General features: G+C 44.5%; 1 protein-coding gene across 1 annotated transcript in view; it reads left to right on the top strand.

Annotated features, from left to right (window-relative positions):
* Nucleotides 1-20940, top strand: part of TTC28 (tetratricopeptide repeat domain 28) — a 669495-nt gene that overhangs the window by 351516 nt on the left and 297039 nt on the right. The window contains exons 3-5 of the mRNA XM_013007879.2: nt 3194-3341; nt 14518-14790; nt 16085-16215. Of these exons, the coding sequence (XP_012863333.1) occupies nt 3194-3341; nt 14518-14790; nt 16085-16215 (552 nt within the window). The remainder of the gene's footprint in view (nt 1-3193; nt 3342-14517; nt 14791-16084; nt 16216-20940) is intronic.

The raw sequence follows: 20940 nt of genomic DNA, 5'->3' as shown, positions 1-20940 counted from the left end.
GGGCACCATCAGCTTTCTTCACCACATTTGCTTATGCACCCATTTGTCTTCAGCAATTGTTATCAGGGAGGTGAGCACACAGTGATGTGACTTTTTTGTTCTTTGATGCCTAAAATTTTCCATTTTAAGGAGCATTCTGGCTGTACTTTTGCCGTGACAGATTGTTTATTCTTCTCGGTAGTCCGTGGTACCTTCAGTATTCTTCTCCAACACCATAATTTAGATGCATCAGCTCTTCTGGAACACTTGATGACCTAGGCATACCATCTTTAACTACAGTGTATCAAATGTTGCTAAGTGCCAGTGAGATGATTCCATAGCCTGAATTGGACACAGCTTGTCCCATTTCTCTTCTACTGGTTCTTCCCCTTTCCCCTCCCTCCTCCCCCTCCCCCCCTTTCTTCCAATGCTAAATGAATGATAAATCATATTTTACCTTAGCCTTATTGGGTAGACAGTCCTGTGCTGGTGAATGGTACAATTTTACTTTAAATAGGCAAGAAATTACCAAAATTCATTGAGGCTAATTTAAGATTCTTGTGCTTCTTATCACTCAATTGCTATCACGACATCCATTTCTTTTCTCTTTCCCATATATGATCATTCACAAGTATTTGATATATCTACATACATAACTATATAAATAGATACTTAGGGGGGTGGAGAGTTCAGCTTTAGCATTTCTAGAATTATGTAAGCTACGGTGACTTTTAGTTGAAGTGCACCATTTACTGCCTCTTGGCTTAGAGGCACCATCTAAAACAGGAAATGAAAAGGGCAGGGAAAAAAATACCTGTAAACACATTAAAGATTAAAAGAGTGGCTGAGTGCAGTGAAAGTAAGTGCCTTATGAATTAGTGATGAAGGTGCGATTGCAAGCTTTGGTCGTCTTGAGGTCTACGTTTACTATGCTGGTCGCTTAAACTAATCAAAGCCTGAGTTGCCCATAATAATCAGAGTAGTCATTCTATTTATGGATTGGTTCTTAATAGAAACACGGGGTAGTATCTGCTATCTTAAATGACCCCACAGGGTGGTTATAAAAAGGAAGGAAGTTAAGAGAAATAATCCTGTTTTGCAATGTGAAAGGTGCTCTCTCGGTGTGTGCATGCAGGTGTAACGCAAATCTAGATGCTGACTTTATTTAGGGTAGTTTTAAGAGTTCACTGAGATTCCATGAATACAGTTGTGATCCTTTCAAAGTATATTGGACTAAAGAGGACAAATTTGTGTTATAAACAGCATTGTGAGAGCATTTAAGTTAGATAGGAGGGTAGATATTTTAGAAACAGGTGTTGTCATCTAGCCATGAAAGAGTTTTATTTGTTATTGGGTCAGGCAGACAGTCCTTTGGAGATAACAGTCTAATAGCACTTGGTCCATTTACTTGGTTTTACTCTGTGTGCTTGAAAACAAACAGTACTTTCTTAAAGCTATTGTGAAATAGAAGTATTTGATTAGTTCTCTGGTTTTTCTGCGAATTAGCCAGACGAAGGAAGGGTGTTTTTACTATTGTCACAGATGATAGGATTATTTTTAAATGAATTCAGTTGATGAACAAATAGGACAATAATCACATTTTGTTTTTATATTAAACACATGTATTTAGACACCTACTCTTAAATACTATGTCTGGAACAAATTTAAATGTCCTGTTGTTCATTATTAGGATTACCTTAATAATCACAGATAGATCCCCCCCCCTTTAGTTATGTCAAGACCATTTTGGTTATCTAGTGCTGTTACAATAGAAACACCACAAATGGCTTTAACAAAGAAATTTCTTTTCATAATTTAGGAGATTAGAGGTCTGATTCAGGACACCAGCTGTAGGGAAAGGTTTTTTGTCTCTGTCAGCTCTGGGTGGTTAGGTCCTTGTCTCCTGTCATTATCCATTGGTCCACTGTCCCTTGCAGATTTCCATATGTCCTGGCAATAGTCTTCGCCTGGGTCTAGGAGGTTCACAGCACAGGGACCTTGGGTCTGAAGGATGCTCTCCAGTCTTCTTTCATGGTGTTAGTAGGTCCCTCAGACCTCTTCTTACCTGTTTAATTTCTTTTATATCTCAAAGCAGACCCATTGAAGACACAACAATCCTTTAGATTGAATCTTGCATCATTAACATAATTACCTAATTCTGTATCATTATTGATGGTTAGAATTCAGGATGTTATAGGATGATTACGTCAGATCACAAAATGGCCGGGAAATTACATACTACTGAGAATCATGGCTTAGCCAAGTTGACATATATTTCGTGGGGGAAACAACTTAATCCACATCATAGAAAATATAAAATTGAGTATGTCTCATATATCTTGCACTGTAGCAGATGCTTTGGGGAGATATAAGAAATCCTCAAACCCCTGACCTTGTGAGCTTATGCTAGTATAGGTGGGATAAAGCATCTTTTTAAGATCATTGAAAAAATGATATAGCAATAAATGACTAAATATTAAAAATGCAATAATATTAATAAGTGGCAGGTGTAAGTATAAGTTACTCAGTAGAAGTATTCTTGTGTTTTATAATGTTAAATAATTCACATTTGACCACCAATTATTTCTCTACCAGGGTGAGTTAGTTAATTGTGCCAGCCTGGCCAATAATCACATGTGGTGCTAGTTGAAAGGCGGAGGGATAAATGGGTGGTGAAGCCTCGCCTTTCTAGTTCTCGGATCTCTGGCTTTGTGATGGGCGCACCAGGGTGCAGCTGCCTTAGCAGTTCCCTGCTTCAGCTTGCAAGATGGATTTCCTACAAGACATCCCCAAGGAGAAGCCGCATGGATCTATCCCGATGCAGCCCTGGGTGCTGGAGCAGCCATGTGGAGACCCCTGCCAGTGCTGAGATGCTTACACGTTCACTGACTCAGCTTTCCTCCCGCAGTCAGCATTATTGCCTCTGTTTTGTGAGGTGAAGGACTTTGTGGACTGGTGTTGGGTATGGGTTAATGTTGGACTTGTGGGCTTGGGCAGCATTGGGTTGGGATGTTTTCGTGATGCACATTTTCTTTGCATAAAACTCTCTCTTATACGTGAGTTGCTGTGGATTTGTTTCTCCAAAGTACCCAGACTAATACACAGGGTTTTCACCCAAGCTCATCTTCAACCTCAGTTCTCCTGACCTGTTGGGCTAATAAAGAATGACCAACCTTGTTGGAGTAAAACCGATGTTATTTTTTCTTATTTTCAGGCATACTTCCGACAGGGCGTTGCCCTCCAGTACCTTGGGCGCCATGCCGATGCCCTGGCTGCCTTTGCATCTGGACTGGCTCAGGACCCCAAAAGTCTCCAGCTTCTGGTGGGGATGGTAGAAGCTGCCATGAAGTCTCCCATGAGAGGTAAATATGGTGATCTAGTTTGATAGTCCCACACAGGAAGATCCAGGGTCACTGCTGACAGCTGAAGTCCGTGAGGCCGATGGGATGGTGGAAAGGCCATTGAAAGCAAGTGGACCTAGATTATATTCTTGAGTGTTTCTTAGCCAGTGACTTGACCTCTTTGGATTGCTATTATTGGTGTTAGGTGCCATCAAGTTGGTTCCAGCTCATAGTAACCATCTGCACAACAGAACAAAGAGCTGCCCAGTCTTGGGTCATCCTATTTAAATAATCCATATTTCTCTTAATTCTAAAATTCTAAATCAGCACCCCTAATAGTAAAGTAATTTGCCCAGGAAGACCTATATGCCATCTAGTAATGATCAAGAAAGAGAAGACGTTTGAAGGAAAACAGAACAACACCTCAAAACCTATTGATTCTGACTGGTGCCAACCCTCTTTGTCACAGCGTGGGACTGCTCCATAGGGATTCCTTGGCTGTCATCTTTAAGGAAGCAGATCACCAGGGCTTGCTTTTGTAGTTCTACTGGGTGGGTGGGGACTGCCCATCTACAGATTAGGAATTGAGCATACATCGTTTGTGGTTAGGGACCTTCAGAGAAGACATACATATTTGCATAAAAAGGTGTGGCTCCCACTACAGGTTGGGTCCAACTTCTCTTAGCGGCACATTGAAAGATTCTGTGGGATCAAAGATGAGAGAAACAGACTGTCAGCTGCTCTTTGACATCTGGTCTCCCTGTTTTACTTCCACCTCATGTCATCTGGTCTCCTAGAAACCAGCCTGTGGAGGTTAACGGCTGTCTGGAGCCTCAAACAGGTTGACTTCACTGGCTTTGAGGAGTGCGCTCTTGAGAAAACTGGGTGCAAAGTTTACACCAGTTACCATCTTTGTGGAGAGAGACTGAGGCAGATTTGAAGCAAATAGATGTTTCATAGTGCCCTACATTAACTATGTTACGTCAAGCAGAATTCTCTTTTTCTCTCCAAAATGCCAAGGGTTTTGAATATTTCATACACTGAACTAAAATTGTTGCTGGATGTATCATCAGACATTGCATCTAGTTTTGAAAGTGCTTGCCGAGTTGGCTGGCTTTCATGTGGCGTATACGGCACTTGGCCCAAAATAGATGCTCAGTAAATGCTTGATGGCCCCAAGGGTACTCATATGATCTCTAGACAATTGATAGCTCTCAAAAACAAGATCTGAAAGTTGGGGGTTGTCTGTTTTCGACAAAGAAAATGGCGAGGAAACCTCTTTGCTGCGATTTTCTGATCCTGCACAAACCGAGTCTCTGCGGGGGAAGCTAATGGCTTCTCCCACCGGGTAGCCTGCTGTTAATAAACCCTGACTTGGCGCAGATGTGCCTTGGTACTCCAGGGCTTGGGCAGGCATGGACCACAGACACAATCAGGCAGTTGCTCCTTTCCACTTTTCTAGCATTTTTCTCATTCCCTTACAGCCTCCTCTGCCAGGTTATTTCCACCGAACATTTTTTAAAAATTCATTTATGAAGATAGCACCTCTGGGTTTTTGGGGGTCCTCTGCCACTGCAGGACGTTGGAGTGAATGTGTTGAGATTAGCAGAATCATACTTACCATTTGGGCTCTGAAGCCATTTGTTTAGATGGACGTGAGACATCCCCCTTCCGCACCCCCCCCCACACGCATGCACGCACACACACACACACACACATGCACACACTCTCGCATGTGCACACACCCTCACCTTCTCAAAGGGTTACTGTGCTGCTTTCTGTTCCCTCTTCCAGTGAGTGATCCAAGGCCGACCCTGGAGAAAGCTGCTTGCAGGTACCTGCAGCTCTCCAATATTTTCTTCTCTGCCCTGAAGGCAATTTAATTTATCTTGTGTTTGTGCAGCAGGCAGGTCTATTCCAGGGGGGCTTCTGTCATCCACAGTTTCTGGAGGCTGTTGCTTTGCGCAGTGGTCTGGGCATCACCCCACATTGCACAGATCCCCTCCCCTGCCCCACTTCCTGTCTTATGGCTCTAGTTCACAGAACCCATCATCATCACTTACAGCCCATATTTTACCCACTGTCGTCTCAGAGCCCTTGCAGCTTTCTAAGCCTCTGCCTTTGCTGTATTGCTGTGCAGCAGGGGACACTGTGTGCGTGGGCCAGATCTGCTGTGTTGATCGCTTGTGACGTGTAATACTGCATCAGAGAAGGGCTTCTCTCTGCGCACAGTGGCCCTGTGATTTGATCTTTTTGGAGAGTGTGAGGTTTTGACGTTTTTTTTTTGTCTTTTAAGACATGACCCACCTGTGTTCTGGCAGGCACATTGTTTTTTAAAAATGGTGGTGGTTTCGGTATCTGTAGCAGAAAATGAATCCTGTTTGGCTTTTTCACTTGTTATGCTCTTAGAGCAGCTCCCAGCTCATCTGTCTTCTCCTCTGCCTATACTTACCTCCCTCTGCAGAGCGGATTGCCCTTAAATCATTAATGAGCATGTAACAACCATCCTAAGTCTAAAACAATGGGCTCTCTTTCGTGACTTAATAAATGAGTCCTTTTATTCCTTTCCATTTCTCTTTTTCAGATTGTCCCGTAGCCATTCTGGTTCATTGTATATTATAAATGTTTCAACAGATTTGGATGCTGGAGAACACGGCAACTGTTAACAGTAGCCTTTGTGACCCAGCTGTGAGCCCAGATTGAGTTTACCTGTGTTTATTCCCCTGCAGATCCCCGATGGCCCTTTGCTTATGGTCTTCATGTGCGTGTTCCCTCTCCTGCTGTTAATTCAGTGAGCTGATGGACTCTCACCTGCTGTGGGACTCCTCCCCCTTCCCCCCCCCAGCAGGGACACCTGCCATGGGGCTCCCCCCCCCCAAGCAGGGACACCTGCCGTGGGGCTTCTCCCCGTTTTACAGGAGCAGGGGCGGCTGCTTTTCAGACCTGCTGGTGAGAAAGGGCTGATGAAAGGGTCAGCTCTCTCTCCAGCCTCCAGTTGATTCACCTTTTGTTTCCCGAAGGTCCGCCTTCCATGAACGCTCTCCCTCCGACTCTGTGTGTGGCAGTCACTTTTCACAGGGGGCCAATTTTATCTGCAGCTTCGTGGTGAAAACAGGCTTTTGTGTCAGAAGTGGGACCCCATATCCAGCGTTGCTCGAGGCTCTCCCACTGTCCCTCTCTACCTCAGGGAATGGTCCCATGTCGCCTCTCGCTGCTGGAGACCCCCTGGCTGCACACCAGCCTTTAGGGTGGCTCAGGCCTGAGAGGGCTGTGGAGGCTGCACAGAAGCAGACCCTCCTGAGGAGCCCTTGCTGCAGAAGGCTTTCCCACTTTGTCTGAGTGTTGGCATGTTTTTCTCTCAGAGCTGGGAATTTTGAAAGACTTCCTATTCCCCTTTGTCTCTTCGGAAGCTTCTGAGCCCAGTGCTTCTGCCTGCCCATCTGCTGCGTAGGGGTCCTTCTTGTACCCAGGTTCTCCCTTCACACTGGCTGACTTCTATGTCCTCATGTATTTCTGCCCCTAAGGTAAAAGAGCTGTTTCTCCCAAGAGTTGGGGCATTCTCACCTGAAAGGTGCTGGTAATGTGGGAAGTGGCCTAATGCCCGCTGCCATGGAGGCCAGTCAAACTCCTCCCAACCCTCCATCGAGTTTCTGAGACTGTAACTCTTTACTGGAGCAGACAACCTCATCATCTCCCGCAGTCAGTGGCTTTGAACAGCCGACCTCGTGGTCAGCAGTCCAGCGCTGACCTGATAAGTTAAAATGAAAACTAAACAGTACTAGCCTCATCTCTCAATTTTATATTTTGGGAGCTAACATTCCCCTCAAGTTCCCCTGGTGGCAGAGTGGGTTCACCAGTGGGCTGCTGTCACCAAGGGAGTGATTCTGAACGCCCTAGCCACTCTGCAAGAGGAAGATGAGCGTCTGCTGTGTAAAGCTGCGGTGCCTCAGAAGGCCCTGGAGCAGCGCTCCTGTTGGAGAGGGCCAGTGCAAGTTAGAGTTGACTCAATGCCAGAGAGTTTCTTTTCTATCGGGAGACCCTCCTGGCCCCCGTCCCACCTTGTCAGTACACCGCATGTGTCACAGTTGCTCTCCTCTGTCTTAGAGATCTCTTCCAGGATGGTTTCTCCTGGGCTTCTGGATCTACATTTCAGGACTCTTTTCTATCTAGTGAAGCATCACAGGACTACTGGCACTGACATCATCAGGTTTTTAGGAAAGCGTGGCCTCTTTGGTCACGTGTGCCAGGGAGCAGTCACAGGATAACTGGACCTGAAAGCCCTAGAATGCAGAATTATGCCAGTAGGAACAGGAGTTGCCTTGCAGGTGATTCAGAGGAGACCATCAGTCAGGCATCGTGTCTTAGTGCTAAGGCATTGCTTCTATTGAATGCCTTTATTCATTTTATTTCTCAAACTGTTCATTTTATATACTGAGCATCCCTGAAAAGTGTCCCCTGCTGTCCATCTCTTTGGACACCGCCCAGTCGAAGACTTCTTCAGGTTTCCTCTCCACCTGCTCTTCCTGGTGTCTCTCGTTCAAAGGCTTTGCTTTGCTCTCCTTCCAGAATATACCTGCCCAAATGTAAGTCTGCTCTGCCATTTGCTTAGTCAGAATTCTGAATACTGCCCCGCCCTCTGCCTAAAGGCCAACCTCCTTTAGTCAATGAGACCTTGCTCTCGTTCTCATCTCCAGCTACTCCCAACTAAAGCCACTTGCCTGTGTTTCCTCATGTCTCCAATCTAGATTCCAATGTCATTTGTGCTGTCTTCCCAACCTGACCCTGGTAGAACGCTGCTAACCCTTTGGCTCCCCTTGTATCTTTGAGCGATTCTAAGAACCCTGGATGGAAAATAATTAAGAAACATACAATGCTAATAAGGAAGAAATGCTGAGGATTCAATGAAGACATGATCCTCTTTTAGGGGTCTGGTGGTATAGTGGTTATGTGCTGTGCTGCCATCTATAAGGTCAGCAGTTCAAAACCACCAGCCTAGAAAAAATGAGGCTTTCTACTTCCATGTAGAGTCTCAGTCTGAGAAACTCATAAGGGCAGTTAACATGTCTTATAGGGTCGCTATGAGTCGGCATTGACTTGATGGCAGTGAGTTTGGGTTTTGGTTTATGATCCTCTTTTACACGTACCCTTTTTTTATACATCCACCCAAATATACACAACAGACCCAGGGGCCTTTTGAGGCACCATCAAGTTCAGAGACGCTAACGTAGGCCCCTGCCCATCTCAGCCTTGGTGAAACATAGCCTCTTGGCTGAGCGCGTTAGCATTATTTATGGAATAGCCCCATATAAACCTACCTGTTACTGCATTCCAGGAAATTGATTTCGTTCGTCTTTATGTTCTCAAAGGCTTTACATTTGAGAGCCTGTAACCGGTGCTCGTCAGCTCTACAAAGGGCCCTATGGTCCTAGGGAGCTGGTCTGATATCGGCTATTTCATGTTACACATACATTCAAGAAAGAAAACTAAACTGCCCAAAACTCTGTTACAGCTAGCTTGATAAAGTCACAAAATTCGGTCCTCTACAGTAATTTTACCATAGATTGGGAATCAGAATCCTAGACTAAAAGAATTACAAGAAATATAAGAGTTCACTCAATCTAACTAGTAGATATTTAGAATACACACACACACAAACAACACACACACACACACACACCTGGTGGCGCAATGGTTACAAGTTGGGCTACTAACTGCAAGGTCAGCAGTTCAAAACCAATAGTTGCTACACAGGAAAAGACGAGGCCTTTCTACTCTTAGTTCCAGTCTTGGAAATACACAGGGGCAGTTGTACCCTGTCCTATAGGATTGCTATGAGTTGGAATCGACTCGCTAACAGTGAGTTTGGTTTTTATTGTGTGTGTGTGTGTTTTGAGCTGTATATTTAGCTTTATTCATCATAGGATATATAACTACCAGCCAATACTTCTGACCAGTGATTGTGGACAACTGAGGTATAATTCCATATAGACCCCTGTGTGTGTCCATGTCTGACTCCGCGCCAGTGTTTTCAGTGGCTGATTTTTCAGAAGTAGCGTGCTCGGCCTTTCCCTCTCTGACTTGCTGGTTAACAGCCAAGCATGTGAACAGTTGGCTACAACCAGGGCTTCCTTCTGTATGAATACACGTGCTCATACAAGCCGCCCTGGATTACTAAGAAGTTTTGTTCCCAAGTCTGTCTTTTAAGTGGAATTTATACCTAATTTGAGTAGCTAGGTTGGTCATCTCTGATGTCAGCCAGTTGTTCTGATCTTTGTCTTGATCTGGAGTAGACTTTTCTATACATTAAACCAACCAAACAAACAACATTAAACATACTTCTAGATACCCAAATACATTTTAGCAAAATAATAATAATCGCGAATTTGTAATATAACAGGTGGGGTGGGGTGGGTGTTGGTTCTTATTTTAGGGCCACTCATAAATCTGTAACCCAGGAACTGCCCATGTGTTTGTGTGTGTGTATTATGTCTATATGTACATACTAAACCAAACTCACTGCCATTGAGTCACTCCAACTCACAGTGACCCGATAGGACAAGGTAGGACCTTGTGGGTTTCTGATACTGTTTATGGGAATAGAAAACTTCGTCTTTCGCCTCCATGATGGTTTTGAACCATTCACCTTGAAATTTACAGCTCAATACATAACCACTAGGTGGCCAGGATGCAGTTCTCTCTCTCTCTCTCTTTCTCTCTCTCAGTTTGCTCGCGTGTAGTCTGGGCAGACCCGCCACTCTCCCCTGGCTGTATCTTCATAATTCTTTTAATGAATCTCTGTTGAAAGCCCTCATTGTTTGGGACCAACTGTCGATTACACTGGAATTGTCTGCTGTGTGGGAGGTTGGCCCCTGCTAGCCCCTCTGTTGTTCAAGAGCCACCTGTATGGGCAATGGAAATCTTTTGCCTCCCTTTCAATTTCATTTCATCCAGTGAAAAATTGTACAGTTGGTGATACCTTTCTCTTTGGGGAATCTTCTGCTTATTTCCTTTAGCCCTCTAACCAGAAGCAGTATTCTCTCGTCTTTCCCTTATTGGGTGTAGTTTTAGAGGCTCAAGTAGATGGTACTTTCTCTAACTTAAGGAGCCCTGGTGGCTCTGTGGGCTAGGTCTTGGGCTGCTAACCACAAGGTTACGGAATTGCTATGTCGCTGTTGTTGTTAGGTGCCGTCAAGTTGGTTCCGACTCATCGCAACCCTATACACAACAGAAAGAAACACAGCCCAGTCCTGTGTCATCCTCACAATTGTTCTTGTTTTCAGCCTATTGTCACAGCCACTGTGTCAATCCACCTTGTTGGCGGCCTTCCTCTTTTTACTGCATCTCCTCTTTACCAAACCTGATGTCCTTTTCTAGGCACTGGTCTCTCCTGACAACATGTCCAAAGTATGTAAGACCAAGTCTCGCCATCCTTACTTCTTCCAAAGCAGATTTGTTTGTCCAAAGTACGTGAGATGGTTTTGAGGTGGTATCAATTCAATGGCAGTGGGTTTGGTAAAGTCACAGCAGAAGCTTAGTCTTGCTCCACTTCTTCTTAGCCAAAAGGCCCAAGAAGTGATACATTTAGTCTCTCTGCTGGTCAATGGAGATGACAGTCTCCAAACACTCTGTTTTTGAGAGTCCCCATCTCACACTTCTGCCCTCTGCCTTCCACCATAAAGCTGCAGACATCAGCTCTTCCTGCTCCACCCTCCTCTGCAGTTGGGCCCTGCCTCTGAACCAGGAGCTAAGAGATGGCAAGGGTCTATTCTGGGGGCAGCAGCCACTGTGCCATCTCTTTTCTAAGGGTGGCATTCAGTGGTAGTGAGGCATTGTTTAGTCTCAGTGCTAGACTTCCTGCCACTGGCAGCCTGTGCAGCATGGTTGTGATGGTGGGTCTGGAGAGCCTGTGTCCCAGCCTCTCCAGTGGCTGCTTGGTGCATTTCCATTCTGAAGAACACCTGCCCCAATTGGTGTTGGTTGCTGGCACCTGATTGCTGTGTCTCCTGGTATGTGTGCTATTGTACCCTTGTAGTAGGTTCTTGTCTGGGCTCTGTTCCAAACTCTCTGGCTTTGGGCAAATCACTGAAACATTCAGTCTTCATGTCTAAAATGAGGATATTCAAGGATTTTGAAGATGTTTTCTACTCTGCAAGGCTATTATTTCCATTTCTGCAAAGGGACCAGCAGGATACTGGCCCGATCCTCCTCTGCTGCCCACTCCATCTGTGGGTACCGCAGCAACTCCATGCAGGGGATTTCATTGTTGAGTGGGTATTCCTCATGCAGGCAACCCTGGACTCTTGTGCCTGCTTGTAACCACACTGACCAGCTCGGATTCATGGGAACTACACTGTGCAGAGCCTTGGCAGGTGTAAAGATGGTCTTTGTTCTGTGTTTAGTGATCTGATTGAGGGAAAAAATATGTCTGTTTGGTTGATAGGTTTCTGTGGTGATGTTGACTCAGGCGAGAGAACCGAGACTTGAAGTCATCAATTGTAAAAATTACATTTTAATGCAGTGCTGTTGGCCAGGAGACCCCAGTGTAGAAAAAAACAACTTTTTAAAAAATAGTTTTAACTGTAGAGTGGTGCAACTAAGGTGAAATTGTTTTTCAGAACAGCAAATAATGCAGTAATATTAAGGGTCTTTTCACTGTATGTCTGTCATCCATAATGCCTCAGAACACACACACACCAACAAAAAACAAATCAAACCAAACTACCAAGAAAAAATTATGCATGATTTGTAGACCAGCCACATTGACACCCAGTTTCAAATGTAAAGACTCCCCAGGTGACTCCCTGACCATGAAATAACATGGGTCAGCGTTCATTTTTCCTCCTTCTCAGCCGCTCTTCATAAAATTAGGTGGTTTTTTCCGCAGTCTCTTTCATGACCACAGCAAGAACTGGTAATCATTTTTGCCCTGGGCACAGCGGTCACTGAAGTAGTGTTGGGCCCTGGGCTGCTGGTTATGGATGACAGCTGATGGGCACTGTGTTAGGCCGGGTTGACTAGAGAAACAAATCCAGAGACACTCATATATGTATCAGAAAGAGCTTTCTATCAAAGTGTAATAGTATATTAAGAAAGCATCCCTCTGAAGGGCCGACCCCAATCCCAACTATGTGGACCGCCCCCTCTCCCCACAGAAGAATTCACTTCAGAGGACAGCACTAAAGCTACAGCTCAGGGAGAAGGACATGACAGATCAGAGCGCACGGGAGCAAATGAAGGGGGAGGAAGAAAGAGTGGAGCACATCCTGGCCCACCAACCCCTAGGACGATATTCCCACTCAGAGCAGCCAAAGCACAGAGAGGACCATATGGCCGGCCCCACCCCGAGACATGACATCCCTCATGGACCCATAGCACTACAGGGGACAGCACTGGAGACACAGTGTGGGAATTGTGCTCCATCTGACCCCATGGCAGTGTGACAAAACACTAAGGGTGTGCAATAGAGCAGCAAGGGGGCAGAGCAATGGAGTCCCCAGGGAACACCAAAAATAGATTTGGGGGCTAGGGCGTGGCACCCCATCAGAGTCATCAGAAAACACTCCTAAAGGTCAACAAACAGACCTTGAACTAGTTACAGGCTTTTCTTTTCTTTTTTTGTCATTGTTTTTCTGTTGTTTTGTTTTGGTGTGCATATTATTATGTCTGCATGTCTATCTAGATAAGATAGACAGATAAACAATCAGGAGGAGAAAACAACCGAACCGTGAGGGAGGGAGGGAAAGGGAGGAAAGGGGAAAAATGAGGAGCTGATACCAAGGGCTCAAGCAGAAAGCAAATGTTTTGAGAATGATGATGGCAACAAATGTACAAATGTGCTTGACACAATGGAGTGGGTGTGTACATTGTGATAAGAGTTGTATGAGCCCCAATAAAATAATTTTTTAAAAAAGAAAGCATCCCAGCCCAGTCCAGATCAAGTCCATAAGGCCGAATAAATTAGCCCATAAGCCCAATGCTAGTCCTCAAATCCTTCTTCAGACTCAGGCAGTCACATGCAGTGATGCAGAATGCAGGAGGATCACAGGTCGCTAGGTACAAAGAAGACTTGTGGACCCCATGGCGGTGGGAGCATCAGCACTGGCGCAGGGCTCCACGTGGCTCCTCTAGCTCTCCAAGTGTGGCTATTCAACAGGAAGGTGAAGCAGAGAAGTGGGCCTTCACAGGTCTCCCCAAGTCTTCGCATGGCTTGTCAACAGGAAAAAGGCAGAGAGGGGGTGGTTCCAAGAATCCTCATGGGAAGGCCACTCCCACAAGGTGGCATCTTCAGGCTGTGACCTGATTGACAGGCTAGGTTCCACCCCTACATTTATTTAGCAAGTTGACATAAAACTATGTAACTACCACAAATACTTTATCAGAGGAGCTACTTTTGCTGCATCTTCTAGGCTTTCTCCACCAGCCATTCAGATTCAGGTTGAACCAATACTAACTGAGTGGCAGGTGTGTCAGGGGCTTCCACCTTGCTGACCGTGGAGATTTTTACAGAGGCCCTACATTGTGCCAGTTGCCATGGCGTTATGATAAGATTAAAGCCAGCCCTACTGTGCTGTTCAGCTTTCACAGGGGAGGGGTAAAAGGAAAATGCCCCACAGTGAAGCAATTCTGACATTGTTGAGGGCCAGACTACGGCGTGCTCACAGTATGAACGCAGTAGGCGTTTCAATACAGAGAGTGTTGGGACTGCAGGACCTGGGACACACTATGCGGGAGAGGTGGGCTTTGAGGGAGGTGTTTATAAGATTTTGAGAAGCCAATAGGACTGAGGAGGAGAGGGAGTCATTTAGGGACAGCGGCCCATTCTGACCCAAGGAAGAACAGAAGTAAAGATGAGTGTGGCCCCATGAATGCGGGAAATGAGGAAAAGGGAATTCTGGGATAGGGGGTCGGGGATGAGGAGCATTCGGGGCTAAGTAGACAGCTAGGGGGGTACTGGATTAAAGGCCCAGGGGGGTTGTAGTCAAAACAGGCCATAAAAAGTATGATAGACATTTAAAAATATATAAATTCATTACATGTTTTCTGCATTTGACGCATCATGAGGCAAAATAAAAAAGACAGATTTCTTTCCAAAAATAACTTTTAAGAGTACAGTGGCCCTTTGTTTCTAGAGTCCGCACAGCAATGCTGCTTTGAGTGTCATCCTCCAATCTCCCACTTTGCTCCTGTTTTTCCTCAGAGTCCCTGGAGCCCACTTACCAGCAGCTTCAGAAAATGAAACTGGACAAGAGTCCCTTCGTGGTTGTGTCTGTGGTCGGGCAGGAGCTCCTGACGTCTGGCCACCATGGGGCCTCCGTGGTGGTCTTAGAAGCTGCTCTGAAGATCGGCACCTGCAGCCTCAAGCTGAGAGGCTCCGTCTTCTCTGCCCTGAGCAGTGCTCACTGGTCGCTCGGGAACACGGAGAAGAGCACAGGCTACATGCAGCAGGACTTGGATGTCGCCAAGACCTTAGGTGGGTGGATGCTTGACTGGAGGGCCGGAAGGGCGCCAATGGGGCTGACACCTGCAATGGGATCTAGAGCAGGCTCTTGTTTCACAGTACCCAGGTCTTTGGGGGCAGCCATGTCACAGGTACCGAGACCTCGTGCAAGGCAGAGTTAATTAATTAAGTAAGTAAGTAAGGTAAATTAATGCACCAGGGCCTCCTCAGAGGTTTGGACTCGCTGACTTAATCCCCAGCATTAGCATTGGCAGGCAGGTGCATCTCTCATCTTAGTCTTCGTTGTTTTGTCGCAGGATACGCGCCATCATTTTTTTGGAGGGGGCAGCCTGGTGCAGTGGTTAAGAGATTGAACTATGGAGCCAGGCTGCTGGGTTTAGCATCCTCACTTGGCCATTTACTGGCTCTGTGATCTCGGGCAAGTGACTTTAGCTCTGCATGCCTCAGTTTCCTTGGTGGAAAAATTGATGACTGATTATTCGTGGGCCAGGTAGGATTGCAGCAAGCGGATGCAGTGACTCCACCATTGGTATCCTTGTAAAGAGGCAAAGCGCTCTAATGGCATGGAGTCAAATGACTGAACCAACAAGCTGATGGTTGTTCAGCATTCAGGGTCATTTAGCAGAGCAGTGAGGAGACTCAGACAGCAGCTGGTTTGTGTCATGGTCTTTAAGCTCTCGTTTCCAGGGCACCTAACCCTCTGCTTGCATTGGCATGTTATGAAGACAGTAACAGTTCTTTCCCAGAGATTTAAGTTCTAGGACAGGGTCTTGTGGGTGGAAAAATATCCTATAAGATGACCAGGCTTACTGGTAGGATAGAGACTGGTGGGCACCCTGAGTCTGTAACCCTTAGTCACTGGCAAGTCTCGTACAGAACTCACCCTCACGGCTTAATTTTCTGTCAGACAGGAGCTCTACAAGGGGAACAGTGACACCAGGGAAGTCTACACACCTCAGAGTCATCAGCCACCTGAGATCAAAAGGGCAGACTGTGTGTGTGTGTGTGTGTGTGTGTGTGCAGGATAAAGTTCAGAAGACTAAGGACAGAAGCAATGGAACAGGAAGCACAGGGAGGAAGGGGGTTGAGTGGCTTTACTCTGTGGGGGAAGCAATGAATGAGATGAAACAGAATGTATCCAAATTCTGGATGCTCTGCCAACCTTCACCCAAGTCACAATAAAAACTATGAAAAAAAACGAAAAAGGGAAATCTTAATCTGGCTTTTCAATTGAAATGTCCCTTATGTATTAAAAACTATGCTGTAACTTAAGTTTTCTCTGTCTCTCTCTTTTTAAACAATGCAGGTGACCAGACAGGGGAATGCCGAGCTCATGGGAATCTGGGCTCTGCATTCTTCTCCAAAGGAAATTACCGGGAGGCCCTCACCAACCACAGGCATCAGCTGGTGCTCGCCATGAAGCTCAAGGACCGAGAGGTAGGATGTTGAGCTGCAGGCTGAAAAATCACTATCATCATTTTGAGACTTAGAGTCGTCTCATTTATTTTCTCTCTTCAAGATATTTCAGATACCTCAGGTATTGGAGGTCTACCATGTGTAGACCTGGGTTTGTAGAAATTGAGACCCGGCCCTTCACTTCAACAGTTAACTGCCTGATGGATTAAGTTGCTCAGATTGTCTCCAAAGTAGGAAGCTGACTGATCTGTAAATTTAGCAAGGAACTATCTCACCATGATATACTTAATCCCTGGTCAGAAACAAACCTTACGCTTTACTTGAAATCAAATATTGTGGCCGCAAGCCCTCCATGGTGTTTGCTTTGGTGGATTTTAATTCAGGTGGTGGAAGCATATTTTGTCCAAGAGACCTGCATGGTAATGAGAAAGAAAGAGCATCCTAGTCTCTGTTGGTGAAAAGAGATGTAATATTCTCAGTGTTGATATGTATTGGATGTGACAGGGTGAGGAAGTGCCTGTGGAGCTGAAAGTCTCTGTCAAGTAGACCCAGATATGAATCCTGCTTGTAGCACTTCCTGGCTGTGAGAACTTAAGGAAGTCTTTACTTATCCTCTCACGGCTTCTGTTCTTTTGTTTAGGAAACAATGGAGATTCTATTTATCTTCCACGTGGCTGTGGTAGGGTTATAAATAATATATGCTAAGTGCTTAGCATGGTATAGACTCGTAATTAACTGGACATCTTAATCCTTCATCTCTGAAACCAGCCACCACTTGATAAGAGTGGAGTTGATTTTGTTTAGGTTGCAAGGTTTTGTTGGCTAGTCTCATGGAATTTAATGGATCTCCTTTATCTCATGTTCTTATGAGGCACGTACTAGGTGCAGCTTCCTGTGCTGAGCATTTGGGGACAGGGAGTGTGATGTGGGTTGTACATTCTATTTGAGGCAAGGTTTCAGCACAATGACCATGTTCAAACAGGGCTTGAGGAATGCCCTCTGGTGGCTTTTAAGACACAGGAATTCCACAGAGTCATAGTTTGACAAGTCTTCATGAAACAGGTGCCACTCAAACTGGGCCAGGAGAAATAGAAATGGGCCTGTGAGGTTGTCAAACCTGGACAGCATCCCAGTCCTGTTTTACTGAGAGATGAGATATGGATCCTGCCTTCAGCACATATTTGATATTCACCACCTTCCCCTTCAGCACAGGGAGAAAGACAGGGCTCTTCACTCCTGTAAAGAGATACAGTCTTAGAAACCCACCAGGGTAGTTCTATCCAGACTATAGGGTCACTATGAATCAGCATCAACTTGGTGGTCATAAGGTTTTTTTGTTTTCTTCAGTATAGTCAGAGGCTATTGGTGTTTAACAGAGGCAGTATTCGTTAGCTCCATCCATTTACACAAGAAATACATGATTCTTTTTTTTAAATCGTTTTATTAGGGGCTCATACAACTCTTATCACAATCCATACATACATCAATTGGAAACACTTGATTCTTATAAGAAATTTGGATTTTCTAGTGGTTACGAGTTGGGTTGCTAACTGTAGTTGAAACCACCAGCTGCTTTATGGAAGAATGGCCAGGCAATTCTTTGCACCTCCTGTAAAGAGTACAGTCTCAGAACCCACAGGGGCAGTTCTACCCTGTCCTACAGGGTCGCTATGAGCAGGCATCAACTCAATGACGGTGAATTTGATTTTTTTTTAATATATGGAAAAGGAAACCCACCCATAAGGCTACCACATTGTTAATATTTTCTGTGAGATATATAATGTGATTGTAATTATTAATATCTATATTTTAAAATCAGGATCCTCTTGTAGCACCGTTCTATAACTTTTCTCCCACTTATTTTTTAACATTTCTTTATTAAATGTTCTGAAAATCTCATGTCTCATGTTATCATAATTTATTTAATCTGCCCCTCTACTGTTAGATATTAGGTTGTTTGAAAATGTTTGGGGTTATCTAATCTTTTAGCATGTCTTTACTCATTTGATTTGATTACATTATTCAAAGTAGAGTTGCTTGTGCAAAACATACAAAAGCTGCTTGAGACTTCTTGCTAAATTGTTCTCAGAGAGGGTGCACATCTTTTCAGTCCTACCAGCAATGAATCAGACCTTTCATTCCCTGTAATGGCCAACACCAGGCACGACCGCTATTGTTGTCAGGTATGATTGAGTTGTTTTTCTGGCTATAAAAGACCCTGTGTGTACAACTGAATGAAACAGTGCCCTGTCCTACACCGTCCTCACTACTCTGCTTGAGACCACTGCTGCCACCACTGTGTAATCTATTTGGTTGAGAGTCATCCTCTTTTTTGCTGGCCCTCTACTTCACCAAGCATAGTGTTCTTTTTTTGTCCTTTCAGTTTTTAATGAACTTGTAAACCAAAAAAAAAAAGGTTCCCATTTCAAAATAAAATCGAAATCCCAGATCATATAGATGTTTACAGTGATTACATTTATCTAAGCAACATACATACACGTTCAATAGTAAGATGGTAACTAATTTTCTGTGACAAATATGTTTTTTTCTTTAACACCAAGAGCATTATAGAGTGATTGCAGAGTCCTAAAGATGATCTAGAAGTCACCCAGCACGGTGCTCTTTTCCAGGGCCAGCTTCCTCCTTACAATAAGTCCAAAGAATGTGAGAGGCCCAGTCTTGCCATCCTTGCTTCTGAAGAGCAACTTCTTCCGAGAAAGATTTGTTTGGTTTTTTGGGCAGTCCTTGGTACTTTCAATATTCTTCCCCAGCACCGTCATTCAAATGCATCCGTTCTTCTTTATTCTTCCTTATGCGTGGTCCAGATTGTTCCAGGTCTGTGATTCGATGGAAAGTACCTGGCTTGGGTCAGGCACAACTTAGTCCTCATGGGGACACTTTTGCTTTTTAATACTTCAAGGAGGTCTTTTGCAGCAGATTTGCCACTGCGATATGTCACTTGTTTCCTCACTGCTGCTTCCACGAGCCTGAGGACGGATCCATGTAAAATGCATCTGTTCCCTCTCTCTGTTCATCACGATGCTGCTTGATGGTCCAGTGTCAGGATTTTTGTTTTCTTTACATAAAGGGAAAAAAACCACATCATCCTGAAAGCTGCAGTCTGTCATTGTCATCAGCATGTGCTTCAAGTCCTCTTCACTTTGAACAAGCAAGGTTGTGTCATTTGCATACTGCAGGTTGTTAATGAGTCTTCCACAGTGCTGATGGAACATTCTCCTTTCTGTAGTCCTGTGTCTCTGATGATTTATTCAGCTTACAGATTAAGTGTGGTGAAAGGATATAACCCTGGAGCACACCGTGCAGCATTCCCTTGTTCTGTCTGAATGGCTGCCACTTGGTTTATGTACAAGTTCCACGTGAACACAGTGAAATGTCCTGGAATTCCCATTCTTCACAGTGTTATCCATAATTTGTTATGCTCTACAGAGTCGAATGCCTTCGCATAGTCAATAAAACACAGGTAGACACCTTTCTGGTATTGTCTGCTCTCAGCCAAGATCCATCTGACATCTGCATTGTATAATCCCTGGAGACTATTATTAGAACTAAAACTGCCAATGTAGTAGGATAAAAGGAAGAGGAGGTATCTAATTGTTTTAATTTGCATTTTTGTATCTACTGAAGGTGACTATTTAAAAAATGTCTTTTAGCACTCTACTATTCTATTTTTAAACATTGTGACCATGTTTATTTATATTGGTCTGATCTGGGCTTACTATATCACCCCACTGAATTGTTGGTCAATTGTGTTCTATTAGCACAGAGTTTTATTTATTGTTGCTTTGTAGAATATTTTCACATTGACCGCAAGCTCCATACCACTATTCTTCTTAAAACTGCCTAGACTGTTCTTGTCTCCCTTTCCCAACCAAATGAAATTTCAAATCAGCTCATTAAATTCTGATGATTCTTCCACTGGGGTTTTCATTGGTGTGGTATTAGGCTTACAAATCACCTGGGGATGGACTGCTGTGTTCTCAGTACTCCATCTTCTTGCTCAGGAGTCTGGTCTGGACCCACATTTATTTTTATGATCCTCACAAGTCTACTCCCCCCGCCCCCAGATATTTAATGAATCTCACTGTTGTAAATGAGGTTCCTTCACGGTTTGTGTGCATATTTAACAAGTTATTGATGGAAAAATCAATAGTAAAATAATTGATTTTGTGTTCCATAGTTAGCCAAGTGACCATTCTTTTGAACAGCTCCTCTCTTTCTCTTGAGTCTTGTTTTCTATTTATACAATCAGAATGCCTGTGAATAATGGTGATTTTGTATGTTTCTGTCCCTGCTTTTTTTCCTTTCATCATCGTGGTAGTTGGGACCTTAAGAACTCTTTGAACCAGCACGCTTTCTTTCTTGAGTAGCAACAGTTCACAGTGTGCTTTTTATTCGCATCCTTGTATATTGTATCTGTGACCTCGAACTGGACCATGTTTCCCTCTTGCATTGTTTCCATAGTGAAATAAAATCAAGAAACTGCCCTCCGGGGGCAGAAAGGAGCCACCCCGAGTGCTATGATTGCTGGAGAGACCACATCCTATCTTTCTGCCTTTTACATTGTTGGCTATTTTTAAACTTAAAGACTTTTCTCAAGTGGGTCGAATGCCTGAAACTAATATGCCCACTTAGCTTAAAACCCATCTTGGAATATTCAGAGGCCCACTGGGAACAGGACTTCCAAATAGGCAAAAATCAGAGACAAGAAAAGTTCATGGAAAAACG

The sequence above is a fragment of the Echinops telfairi genome, unplaced genomic scaffold (genome assembly GCF_000313985.2).
Source record: "Echinops telfairi isolate 266 unplaced genomic scaffold, ASM31398v2 ScPeMD7_29;HRSCAF=101, whole genome shotgun sequence".
Lineage (NCBI taxonomy): Eukaryota > Metazoa > Chordata > Mammalia > Afrosoricida > Tenrecidae > Echinops > Echinops telfairi.
Note: the sequence above shows the minus strand (reverse complement) of the source record. Positions and strands in the feature narration are given on the sequence as shown.